The sequence below is a fragment of the Pholcus phalangioides genome, unplaced genomic scaffold, assembly GCF_987345545.1.
Source record: "Pholcus phalangioides strain wild (caught in Gottingen) unplaced genomic scaffold, Ppha-v1.0 ptg000007l_1, whole genome shotgun sequence".
NCBI classification, from domain to species: Eukaryota; Metazoa; Arthropoda; class Arachnida; order Araneae; family Pholcidae; genus Pholcus; species Pholcus phalangioides.
Genome location: NW_028301600.1, coordinates 26,823,130 through 26,837,176, shown reverse-complemented (window position 1 = coordinate 26,837,176; position 14,047 = coordinate 26,823,130). Strand labels below are relative to the sequence as shown.

The window sequence follows — 14,047 nt, the reverse complement described above, 5'->3', positions numbered from 1 at the left end:
AGTCTGAATGATAAATATTAATAGAAAATTACATCAAGTGCAATATTATATTTTGTTAAAAATTCAAAAATTCAAAACCCTGAATTGCTCAACAATAAAAAGTAATTTTATAAATTTCAGATTTGGAAAATAATGGTCTATTACTATAAATCTATCAAAAATACGTGAATTATGAACTCAATTTTTAGCACTGGTTCATTTAGAAAATTCGGCCTGAATTTAAAAAAAATAAAATACTGTATAATTCATGAAGGCATAAAGGGTTAAGGATGACATGCAAATTTTGGAAAAATATTGATCCATCAAATGGATGCTACAGGACTGAGGTGGCACTCAGTATACTGCATAATGCCGTCTGGCAGTCGAGTGGTTAGGGAACTAGCTTCTCACTGTGCGGGTCTGGGTTTGAATCCCGGTTCAGGCATGGATGTCTACTAACTTAACATTAACAAATTCCCTGGACGGATCATGCTGATCCCTTGGGAATACATGATGATCACGTTATACAGTCAGAGAGGCAGCTAGAGACATCGTTACAGCAAAATTACTGTGAAAACTCCCCTCCTAACAGTGTTACACTTTTTCTCGTCCTGGGTAAATTTCGATCAAGTGAATTCGAAAGTGATGTCGATCAATGGACCATCGATTTGTAACACTGACCAGTTTGCGACATATGCACCCAAGTGGCGAGGTGGTAAGATGCTTGTCTACCACAGGTGAAGGTTGCTGTCAGGGTCCCGGGTTTGAACCCGAAGGAGGATATAGATGAGATATTTTCCCCAACGAATTCAAGGCGACCACCCATAGACAGCGCCTTCATTTCCAACCCATCTCATTAATGGCAGTAAATTGCAATATAGCGATATGGCCAGAGTTGGTGTTCGGTGAAGTAGTTTGCAATGTAAGCAGGAAAATGTCAATATTAGCAATTCGGTAAAAAATCTTATTTTCAGAACCAAAAGCATATAATCGTATTAATTTGCTAAAATCTTACTAAATATGATAAAATCGTAACAGTTGGCAGGTATGGAACTGTATCCGTGTGTATTTTACAGCACACTGGCTCTTTTTATCTTTTTCCAATGCAATCATTATAGCTTATTTCCTATGTGAACTTGTTGAATCAACATCTGGATGTTTTTTAAACATAATAGTTACAGTGGAAATCCTATATAAAGATTCTCTCTATAACAATAATCACCTATCTAACAATATTACTCTACATTGATCTGAGAGATCATTCATTTTATAATACACTTCATGATAAAACATCTATTTCAGATGTTATTTGAAAAGAAAAAAAAAACAGACTAATTTTATCCATTAAATCCAGCCATTTCAATTGAGTGTTTACTGTACTTGAAAAAAAAAGAAGTTTTAGTAGATAATTATTTAAAAATTTAGCACAAATTAGTAATCACCTGTTACAATAATATACCGGATTATTTCCTATGAGAAGGATGGCTGATGAGTAGGCATCTACAGCCTCAGCATTTTTTCCAACTTTCATGAGATCATTACCTGCATTAAAGAAAAATTAAAACAAGAAAATTAACATTTTAGTTCAATTATTATCATTATCTGCTTATAAACAAAAAGGTCAAACTCATTGATTGCTTTAGGTAATAATCAATCAATGCATTTGCAAGGAGAGGGTGTTAACAAGGTTGTGTATAGAGCGAGTGAACAGGAGAGGGATGCCCTCTTGTATTTTTCAAATCTTGTTTAGAATTGCCTAAAGTTAAATTATAAATTACTCTACAAAAATATCCTCTACAACAATAAATCCCTCTATAACAATATTTTTAAGAGAGTTTTAAACTGAGACAACATTTTATTTATAGTTTGCTCAAAATCGCCTTGAATTTAATTACGAATTCATCTCACTTGCTTTTGTTCTTCCGAGAGAATCTAATAACATTTAGTACAGCAAAACTCCTCTTAACGTCACCCGTTTTATGGCCAAATAGAAATATCCCAACAAAAAGTCTATTTAAATAATGTATTTTGAACCTCTGCTTAATGATCACCCCCAGATACGGATATGGTCACAGATACCAATTTTGTCATTTGTTCCATTACTCAAACTCCTGTACATACACCAATCGTAATTTTGGTTCAGATTATGCTCACTAGATGCAGGGACAGTTTTAGGACAATGCGAGCGGTGCAATTGCACTGGGCGCCAAATGAGAAGGGGCGGCGAAAAGCGTTAAATATACGTTACTAGAAAAATATCTTTAAGATATGGATTTATAAAAGAAATAACTCAAATATACATGAAAAATGACTGAGATGAGAATTTTTTTCAAAAAAACAAAGGTTTGCGTGTATATAATATTACGGTTACTTATTGAAAAGAAAATAATCAATGGGCAGTGCACCTACATACGTACAATACATAGCGATTTTGTGGTCAGATAAAAACACTCTTTTCGTTTATCCTTGCAGGAGATTTCGGGGGAAGACTCAATTCCTTTCTCTTTTGTTGTGCTGCAAAAAATAAAAATAACAGAGGAATCGCCTTCGGTCACCACAGAATCGAATCGCCAACACAGTACAGTATTCCGGAAAAAAAACCTTTAAGAAAACAAATGAATGAATTAAAATCTATGATTAGCTGACCATTTTAAATAGGGATCCTGCACTTGGCCTCGTTCCTACCTGTCACACGAGGAGAAACAAAAGTGTGCTCACACAAGAAAATCCATGCACTTTAGCGCCCCCGATCACTGGCCAGTCTCCCGACTCGTCAGACTTTCCTATTAGTTCAACCAGGGGCAGCTCGGTGACACTGGGTGTGCTCTAGAAGGTTGTCAAATCCGAAGTGAAAAAATTTTTAAAAAAATTTGTGCCCGCCGTGGGAGGGGTGCCAAGTCTGAGGTAGACAGGGCAAAAAAAGTTAGGGGAAATGATTTCCGCCCCCCTCTAGTAGGAGCGCCAAATCCGGCTTAAAAGGGTGAAAGAAATTGCAGAAAATTATTTCTGCTCTCTTTAGGAAGGTCGTTATATCCGAAGTGGAAATACAAAACAAAAAATTAGGAAAACTTATTTGTGCACTGTCTATAGGAGAGGCGTTAAGTTCGAGGTAAAAGGGCAAAAAAAATTGGAAAATGATTTCTGCCTGCTCTAGGAGGAACGCCAAATCCAAGGTAAAAGGCCAAAAGAAATTTGACATATGTTATGACATAAAATATCGCTGTTCATTTGAACCCAGCAAAACGAAGCGATTGAAATTTTTTTTAATTGGGGTGGTCGGGGTCAAAAAATAAGTCCCACTCGGGTAGATTTTGTCTCGAGCCGCTTCTGAGTGCAACGTATGTGTGTGGAAAATTTTAACAAACCGTACATATACACAAATGAACATCTTTTCGGAGTTTCCTGGATCTTGTTCCAGATACCCGGTGAATAACGGTAAAGCCTCCTATGAGGCTCCTAGACAGTGTCTGGGAGACCTTGATAAGGTGTGACAACAACGGGACTCTAAAAAGACATCTTTTTCCTTTCAAGAAACTAATGAGGAAATTCAATTTGATTTTTTTTCAACCGACTTTCAAGAAGGGCCGAACGTGAATTTGATCGAAATGAAAATCTGGTGACCGTAGTGAAATTTTCGGTTTTAATTTTTTGTTTGTATTGGTTTTCTATATATAAGATTCTTTAAGATGATTAAAATTCTTATCAAAGTCATTTTGAAGATAAGACATTTCCTCGACGTTAATCTTGAATAAGAATTAAACAAAACCTATCCAATTTTGTTGCTTATAATCCACCGATGCAAACTTCGCTAGTTTGAGGAAAATAGGCACCATGTATATTCTGCAGTGTTATATAACCCACATGGGAAAACTTCATTTATCAATATAAAATCGCTCTCAAGGAGGTGTTGTTGTTTAACACGGTTTTGTAGAGAAAATGTCAATTTTTATACTGGCACATCTGCCCAGTCTATAAATATTTAAAAAATATGTTTTTGTCAATAAATTTTTAACGTAATTATAACTAATGAAACCTCTTGGGAAAAAAAATAAAGCCGTAGATAAGACACAGTGGTTTATCTGCACTAAAGTAAGGTAAAAGTTTGATAGTCTCTGTAAGTTTGATAAATTTTGCAACATTTATCACTTTTACCGGTGATTATGCGTAATTCTTTTAGACCCTATATGCACAAACGTGCAAATTGCTTCTTTCCACTTTAGACATTCTTTTTTTAACCTCAGGGATGTTCAGCACAAGCTTCAAGAATTGTGCATTATCGTTGAAATTAAAGCTGAAGTCCCTGAGGTTAAAAAAAAATTCTACAGAGAAAAAAGCAAACCTTTCCCAATGCCGTTTTAACACATGGGCCAACCCAGGAGCGGCCCGGAATCCTCAAGAGCAGAGGGGCCTCACGAAAATGAAATCTAGTTAAAATTCTCTAAAATTTACTAGGTAGGGCCTCAGAAAAACCACTTGCAGACGTGCCAACTTTTGGAATCCAGAAATCCAGAGATTCTCCCGAGGGGGGTACGCCCCCTCCGTTAGACCAGACGCGACCCAGGCTCTGTCCCTCCCGGGATATAAGCCTTTGGGTACCCCCCTCCAGCACTCATAGACTCTATCAAAAAAAAAAAATTCCATTATTCCCCACCCCCTCCCCAAGGCAGGTTCTACGTTGCCCCTGAGCAGAATATAATTCTATGTCACACACACAGTCTTTCTATGCAGAATAGAGAAATCACGTCTACATACTGTTCATAAAACATAAGTGTTTCTTTTCGTGGATGTTATCAGTGATTGGACTTGTAATTGATCTTGGACATATGAACTCTTAAAAGCTTGATATTTAGCTTTATATAGCTTAAAGTTTTATATTTTCTTTCTGGAGACATATTTAATCAGAGGAAACAATTTAAAAAACTTCAAAATACAAAGTTGCTGACGGAAAAACTTGTGTTTATCGAACGGCTGTTAATTGAATACAATAATGATTATACAGGAATTTCGGCAACCAAGGTCATGCCCTGATAAATGATTGCCGATAAACGCTACATAAACAAAGTCCCGTCTTTGTCAGTTGCTTATAAGCAGTCACTAAGACTTTTTTACGGCTGCTCGATGGAAATGACCACAGCTGTCCTCTATGGGTGTTTTTCCCTAACGACGACGCCAGTCATTGACGTCATGACAACATGAAAACTCGCATAAAATCTAATTTTCTCTGCCAAAATCCGCAGAGCAGGAGGAAGGATGAAATATCCGGAGTCTCCCGCCTAAATCCGGAGAGTTGGCAGGTCTGCACTTGGCCGGGGGGCCCCCATGATGTTCTTAAGACGGCTCTGTCCCCTTCCCCAGGGCCGTAGCGTGCTTTCTCTGGGAAGTCTTTTCTTAGAGTCTCCTTGAAATTGTTATGTTCAGAAAAAGGAGGAGTTACAAGCACACCCCCCCCCTATTCAGCTCGTTGCATCGCCCAAGTTACCTCAGAATAGTTACGGGCCTACCCAAGTTGCAGGATTATGTGCTTTAGCTGGTGTTTGCCTGCCCCTTCCGTTTCTTAATATACTGGGTCTAAAAGGGGTAATTTCAAATGAAGTTCACATGAGTTTTATAAATATGAAAGAAATCATACGGAAATATAACTTGAATTGAACCACTTATATTATCATCTTAGCCTGTACGTGATGCGTGCACTCTACGTATTTTACCATAAAACTCAGTTAAAATAAGTATGAAGATAAATCCTTTGTGACGAATATCCTGCATAAATGTGCGACGTTTTGCTTTTTAATGTTTTTAAATCTCTTAATTAAATCAAACAAGTTGGGTTTTTATGCTTGTTTACAAGTTAAATAGCAGTAATCCCATTCTAGGAAGAAAACTTTTCCTACTTATCGTTCAAGTTGGGTCCCATTTGGTATATATGCAAAATTTGGCGACGATTGATCTGAAATTGTAGATTTGTATAGAGAACATACACACACACAGACAGACAGAAAATCAATTATATATATATATATATAGATAGATAATATTTTATTCTGTGTTGCTATGTAAATAAGATGCTGTCTCTTAGAGTATGGTAATTTTTCAGAGTTGCAGATCCCGCGCCCTGGTTCGGTGGTTTGACAAAGGATCATGGGAAGGATTCCTTTAAAATACTAGCAAAGCACTGAGAACAGCACGACTTCACAATGATCATTTGTAACATTACCATTTAGGCCCCAGCGGAAATGGTCCTTATTTCTAGTCATTTTTATGGATTTTATATTGTCATACCTTTCTGTTTCTGGCATCGATCGCCAAGATCACCTGTTGCCGATCGGCTTCAATCTTTACTTTTTCTATATTGCCAACTTCCATGTGTCAAAAGTTGAAGATAGTGTTTTATTCCGCATGATATGTAAATGAGTTTTACTATTCAATATACTAAGTTTTTACAGACTATTGATTCTGTTGTCTGATTGGTTCTTGGAATGGGAAGTTTTCCCTTAAGCCACCAGTATGCTGAGAAAGGTGAGATCTAACTAACACTCACAAGGATCAGTGTTTAACAAGGCATCTTGCCTCGAGCAGAGTATGTCACTATGTTCTAGCGAATCGACAGTCTAATCAAGTTGGACGCAGCGACCTAGGGCCTCCGGGCTCTTATTCCTGTTAGTCGTAGGACGAGTGAGATGGAGCACTAGCCTTCTCTTTAAGACATAGACTCCTCAATGAGACCTGGTTCTGTGAAACTAACGTGGGGAAGGCAGATCTCTACTGAGACAACTGAGCGGAGTTGATGCCAACACAGAGCCTCCACCACATCGGATACAGAGTGAGTGCTGCCTCGGTCATTTGAGATACAAGCCGGTGAAGTCCATACAATTGAAGGAGATGCTGATGCGTGGATATAATGAACTCCGACTAACAGACTGACAGATTGGTGAGACAAAGACGATTTGACGTGCAATATATTTACAAAAGTTTAAAAACTCTAAAAAATTGTTGCATTAATGTCTTAATCCCTTTTAACTGGTTAAAGTTTTAAATTATATGAAAAAGAAAACTATATTTGTAATAAATCTTATTAGTGCAAAGAAAACTGTTTCATTGTCATTCGCAAATGCTAATTCTATGTTGGGAAGGATAAAAATAGAATCTGGGATGCAACGACGGCCGGTACGTTCCATACTCTCTCTAAGTGATAGACCACGTTCGTATCGCCTTAACAAGCGTTTTCGCCCAGTGAGGTTTGCGTTGGGTAGCACTTCCTCCTCCATCTTGTACAGTTACTGCCTGGAATTGGATCATGCGTTCTGCTATGCCATGATGAGAGTTTACAGTAGATGATTAGGCCCTGTTAACTTGATCAATGGATTCTTTCGCATTGGATATGTGCTTGAGAAGCATCACTGGAAAATGATCAAGTTGAATATCTGGGACGTGAAGGTGGTTTCTGTGATATACCAAAGGTGCCTCAACGTACTGTATTGGTAAGAGTGATCCATATTTGTTTAACATTTGTTGTTAAAGAAACTATAACGTAAAAAATTAATACTGTGATAACAGAGTTAATGAAATGTTTAACTGTTTTGTAAAGAAAACTTTTTACTTAAGATTAACTGAATAAATGATTATATGTGAAAAAAGTTGTCTTTCATTTGTCATCTATGCAATGGTTCAATGTTGGGTAACCTTAAAAGCAACTGGGTTGTACTGATGAACGGTACATATATCACAACTCTCTAAATTTGAATTCCTCGCCTAAATAGGATATGGAAGTTTTTATTGAGGGCAAAAAATTGAATATGGAAATAGATTCAGGTTCCTACTATTCGATCATGTCAAAAAGTTTACATTTGAAAAAATTTTCCTTCTTAAAAATTAAAAATCAAGCAAACTTCAATAAAATTATGTGATTGTTGTAAAAATAGGATTTAACTTGTAAGATAGGCCTAAATAGTTGTTGAGCATAACTCCTGCAGAAAAAATCTGGAACTCTTGATTTCAAAAAATGATTGTACTAGCATATTAAAATATTCATGGTTTGAACTCCTGTGAATTGCTATAACCAGGATTAACAAAATCATAATGCATGATATTGATAGGTTAGTTTACAATTATAATGACATTTCTGATGGTAAATTAAGTTCCTACAAGGGAAATGCAGTATCCTTGCCAATAAATCCAGATTTTTGCAATCGTTGCAAAGCTTACAGCATGCCATTGGCGATGAAACCCAAGATCAAAGTTGCTTTGAACCAACTCCTGGAAGAGGGAGTTATTGAGAAAATTTCGAATCTAAAATGGTCAACTCATGTTGTTCCAATAATCAAGCTGTCAGGTGATGTGTGGTTGTGTAGGGATTAAGAAAGTTGCATTAAACAAAGCCATGAATGCTCATCCCTACCCTATGTCTTGTCTAACCTTGGAAACCTTCTATCACAATCCCTAAACAACATTAATGAAGGTTGAGGCATACTAAAAAATAATGCTAAAGCTAGATAAGAAACACAAACTTCCCTTAAAAAATAGGAGAATGAGAAACCTTAACAGAAAATTCTGTTACATACTTTTCAACTGTTTTGTTTTGAAAATTTACAACAGTAAAAGGAAGTCCAAGAAAATTTATAATGTCTAACTTAATTGCAGGAAACACAAAGTCATATACACTGCTATGCATATAATATCATATGTATGTATGATAGTGTATGTATATCAGTGTATGATTATACATATGACTATGTATAATAATACACTACTTTGTGTTTTTTGATTTTGTTGTAATGCATAGCAGTGTAACCTTTTCATTTACTATTGTTGTATGAAGGGCAGATTTAGTGTTGTGAAATTGTAAGTTGCTACTTCAATTTTTGATATGGAAATTATAAGAACACATTTTTGGATTTCATGGGGGGGGGGGGCAGCGTGTAAATTGGTCTTCACTAAAAGGGTCCACTACATCAAAAAGGTTGGGAAACAATGATGTACAGCACAAATACACACACTTTCAAAATGAACAAAGCATAAACGTAAAACGCAGGCTAATTCTCACCAAAATTATTTTAACATGGTTCGTACTCGTCAGACGAAAAAAAATTCAAGAACTATTCAAGCACTACAAGATACATTGAAAGACTGGTTATTTGTGGAGATGTAGATTACAAGGAAGAAAATTCATCACTCCCCCCCCCCCCCCGGGACTCGAACCGCAGTCTCTTGCTTGCCCGACGAGTGCTCTACCATCTAAGCTATGGAAGCAGATAGAATATTTCAACCTTGGAGCGTATGGTGTTCGAGTCCCTGTGGGGGCAGTGATGAATTTTCTTCCTTGTAATCTACATCTCCACAAATAACCAGTCTTTCAATGAATCTTGTATTGACAAGTGGAGAGGTCATTTTTATATGCATATGGCCATCTGGTTGGCTTGTCATTCTCGAGCTATTAGTTGATTGTTGACGCCGTCCATGTACGGTGCCTTTCAACATATATATATACATACTCCCTCCAGTAACATAAGCTCAATGGATTTCAACGACGATTCACCCATTGAGACGATATTGATGATTTTGAAACACAGCTTGCATTTGGCAGCATTTTGTCTGGCACACTCAGCAACCAATCTTGATAGCAGGGATTTTTCAGCCACAAGTTATTAAAAGTACATACACTTGCCACTCATTTTTTTTCTTTTTTTAAAGAACCTTGTACAAGCGCTTCACACCACTCAATTAAAAAAAATCAATATTTTGTTGACACTAATCAGAGGTAGCTTCGCTCACTTACAGACCGAAAGGCTGAAATTATTTCAGCAAACAATTATGAAACTTTTTTTTAAGATATTGATTTCTCAAGTCCTCCAGAAAAAATACCTAGTACAAAAGTTTAATAACTTCCAACGACTCCAAATGCGTCTACATAACATCACAGGATACATGCTACCATAAAGCATGCCGACTGAGTTGAAGAAAAAAAACAACGATTGGAAGTTCATTTCGAACTCTAGCTTTTATTACATAAAAGTTACAAGAAAAAAAACAAGATCATTTACGATCATTAAAAAAATAAATAAAACGGCCGACAAATAACAACAGGCAATCTCAGGGAGAAAAAAAAAACAATCCCAACATACACGCAGAAAAAACCAGCCTGCTATACTGCTATATAAAGCAGAGCTCCCGTGAGGGTGAGAGCACGTCGCTGGCGATTTACATATTGTGTCAGGCCTAGCTGTTCCACGTGCACAGAGAATAGATTTTTTGGCGCCTCATGAACCAAACTGGATCATTTCACGTCGACAGAAACGTGTTACATAATCACATTTGTGTTTTCCTACCATGGCGCATCAGCTACTCCGTCGTCGGCATGGTCCGGTTTGAAGGGAGGCATCGAGCTCGATGAAGGGAAGTGAAAGAGAACAACAAAAATGAAGAGAAGATCGGTGAAACATGTGGTGCACAACGCACTTGACTCCTCCAGAAGCAGTCAGCAAATCACGCCCAACGTAAAACACTGGCATGAGACTTGTTGTGCTCTCTAGGAAAACAGTCGAATCTGTTTTCTTATTATTGGTGAGTGGACGGTGTGTCACGCTGGGCGATTCACTTTGCACACAACACAGAAAACTTGCACCTAGGAAAACCAGGCTTAAGAATAATGGGGGAAAAAAATGTGTTTTAAATCCAATTATCCAGGGTTATTGGCTACTAAGGCTTTTTCCCTGTGCTTTGCACTTTTTTTCAAGGACGTCACTTACGGAGTAAAAAGAAAGTGGCGAAAACTATTTCGAAAAACACTGGTTTTTTTTCCCAAGGACTCTCACAGAAGTCTTTAAAAAAAAATTTTTTCAAGGACTGTACAAACCATGTTGAACGTATTTTACTGGTTAATTTAGTAATTATTAATAGTTAACTAATTATTTTCATTACACAAATGTGAGAATGTAATATTGTAATTCATTAATGTATTATTATTTTTAAACTAGGCTGGATAGTATAGAGGCCACATAGTCAAGAGTCTACTGTATAATAAATGCTCTGAACACACACACTTAATCACAAAGAAGAAATATATGTATAAAGTATACAACACGCCCCTAAACAATATTAAGATACAAAATACAATTTATATTTTTATTAGTATTAGCTAAATATCTTATTTACCAACACTAAAACAATTTTCGGTCCAAAGCAAAATAACAAAAATTACTAAGGATACCCGGGACAAAAATTCTAGACTGTTTGCTAATACTAACGAAAATTAATAACATGAATAGTATCATAGATATATATATTTTGAACTTTTTCCAAATTTTAAACCTAAAAAATCAGGGGGTTCATTATAAACGTGGAAATACTATGCATATGTAACCTGTATACTTTACTACTTTAACGCACATCAACTCTGGTCATATATCGCCATAATATATCACAATTTCCAACCAGTGGAGTGTGGTGGGAAATGAAGGTGCTATCTATCAGAGGTTGCTCCCCCAGTTTGGTAGGTAAAGAACTTGTTTCTGATGTTCTACAGCCAGATTCGAACTCGTGGACCTTGACAGTAACCTTCTTAGTGGAAGACGAACATCTTACCACTGCATCACTCTGGCCCCCTGTATACTTTACTAGCACTTCACTTACCCCATTTTTATTACTGTTAATAATGTTTGACTAATAAATCATTATTTTGTTACCTCAATCCTCTGAGCCTTCTTTATAGACATTTTGAAAGTCTTTCCTTTTTTCAGTTTATGCTTCAATTCAAAAAATACAGCCCACATGTACACAGAATATTATTAAATACTGTTCACATCTTATATGCATCGAGTTCACTTGCCCTTCACTTCATTTGAATTTGAGACCCCTGGTGTATATACACATAAAAATTAGCAACATTTAAAAAATAATATATGCAGCTGCCAAAGTCTCCTAGATTTTTTGGGAGACCCCAAATTTCTACTCCATCTCCCAGACTCTCAAAAAAATTTTGTACTTCCAGAATAGTGACCATGCTAAAAGGATAAAAGTCATTTACAAAAACTTTACCCAAAAAATTCTGTTGCTTGTAATTCCCCCCCCCCAAAAAAATGTCACATGCATTAACCCTTTAAGCAACATTCATGAGATATCTTGTCTCCTTAAAAGCCTCTTATTTTAACATTGACAAGTCCAGATATTTTGAAAAGTTGATTTTTCAATGGAACACTTCTCCCTGTACCCATTAGTTTGCACCTGCTGAAAATTGGAAGAAAGTATACTTAATTTAAAAATATAGCATTTTATAGGGGTTTAGGGATTCCCGCTATGCTAAAAACTAAATAGGGTTAAGTAAATTGTTGTCATTGCATCAAATCAAGAAGAAATGTTTCACTCTGGTGGGGAAAAGAGGGAATTTCCAAACAGCCAGCATCAGTTTGGCCTCTTGACACTTGAATCAGTGAGGACTTATATTTGGGATGATCATGTGTCCTGTTAAAGTTTGTATATTCTATTTTTGTTTCTGACGTCAATTATTTTTGTTGGTATTATTTAATTTGAGCAAAGTAATAACTGATAATTCAACCTACTGTTGGGCAATGACTAGCACAATGTCTTGTTTTTCCAAAAAGGGGAAAATCCCCATGTTTTTCATTTCATTCATGAAAAATTCCTTTGTTTTTCAAAAATCTGTTCTATATCTGTCTGTGTATAGTTTTTGTGAGGAATTCAGAGATTTGGGAGAAAATCTCCCTTGTTCTCATTACTCAAGTTTGGCAGATATCAAATAAGTTATGTACTATGTACAGTCAGACCTTGGTACGATGTCTATCACTTTGGACAAAACCCTATTTATGCCAGATTTTAAAGGTCCTTGCCAGCATATAATCAGCAAATTAGGCTTACTGATTATTAAGTCATCTTACTGATGAAGTCATTTTTATTTGGTTCCTGGGATAACATTACACCAAAGTCTGTCTACATCAGAAAAATAATAACAGACAGATATGCCACTGTACTCTAATGTTATTCGAAAAATCTGGGTCCCTCTAAAAAAAATTTATCCCGAAAAATATTATGCCCCCCCCCCATAATTCACTTGTATCTCTGTGAATGGTTTCACTGGTATCTCCAGCATGCCGCAGGTCTTTGATCACCTGCTTATATTTCATTGTTGAGACTGAGCGATGGGTCATGTTCTGGGTAGGAGAAGGAATCTGCGTGGATCCAGCATAATTCATTTCTAAAAACATGTTCTATCCAAAGGTACATTTACATTCATTGTCTACTAGTAGAAAAAGCTTGTAAAGAAGCTCATTAGCACTGAGAATTTAATGTATGGAATTCCGCACATGTAATAAATCTAAAACAAATATACAGTTGATCCTGCTTATAACGTTTCTCCCATTTAGAACATTGTTTTTTTACTTAGTACAACTTATTTTCGGGGTCCTAACACTAAGTAATCTTCATTAAGATCTCCTGTTTAAAGTGTTTTCCTATTTACAACATTTTTTATGACGGTTTTTTGAAAAACGTTATAAGCAGGATTCACTTTAACAGTTGGAGGCACGCATTTTTATATATTTACTAATATCAATTTATAAATTCCCTTCTGATTGATTTTACATTTCGTTAAAAAAATCTTAGCACTTTCAATATCTTCTGATCAAATTTAAAGCAAATTCAATTCTATCTCTCTCTCAGACACTTATCTTCCGATTCCCTATTCATACTTTGGTTTTCCTGGTAAAATGATTTTATTTTCCCTCCCTGATGGTCCACCACTCTGATCTGTCGTCATTTAACTGCCATATATTTTCACACCTGAATATGGGAACTATGTCAGATTTGTGTTGGAGGAACTTAACAGTATGCTTATGAGTGTGTGCCCAGCATTTGGTGTGTTTTATGTTCAGTAGGTGGTGCCATCTATCTAACGCTGCAACTGGATACTTTCTCAAACTGAATAAGCACACATTTTGGCACACCTATGTACTGTAGAAGTTATAAAGGGTGAATTTGGTGAGCCCCACTCTAGTCCAGAGCCCAGGACACTAGACCCGCCTGTAACTCCACCCTCCCAGTTGCGGCCCTGCATCTATCCTCC

The 14,047-nt window shown here is 36.4% G+C and overlaps 1 protein-coding gene across 3 annotated transcripts in view; it reads right to left on the bottom strand.

Annotated features, from left to right (window-relative positions):
- Positions 1 to 14,047, bottom strand: part of LOC149085121 (small glutamine-rich tetratricopeptide repeat-containing protein beta-like) — a 91,737-nt gene that overhangs the window by 46,821 nt on the left and 30,869 nt on the right. For all 3 annotated transcript variants that reach the window (XM_089232940.1, XM_089232938.1, XM_089232939.1), the window contains exon 5: positions 1,422 to 1,521. In XM_089232940.1, the coding sequence (XP_089089066.1) occupies positions 1,422 to 1,521 (100 nt within the window). The remainder of the gene's footprint in view (positions 1 to 1,421; positions 1,522 to 14,047) is intronic.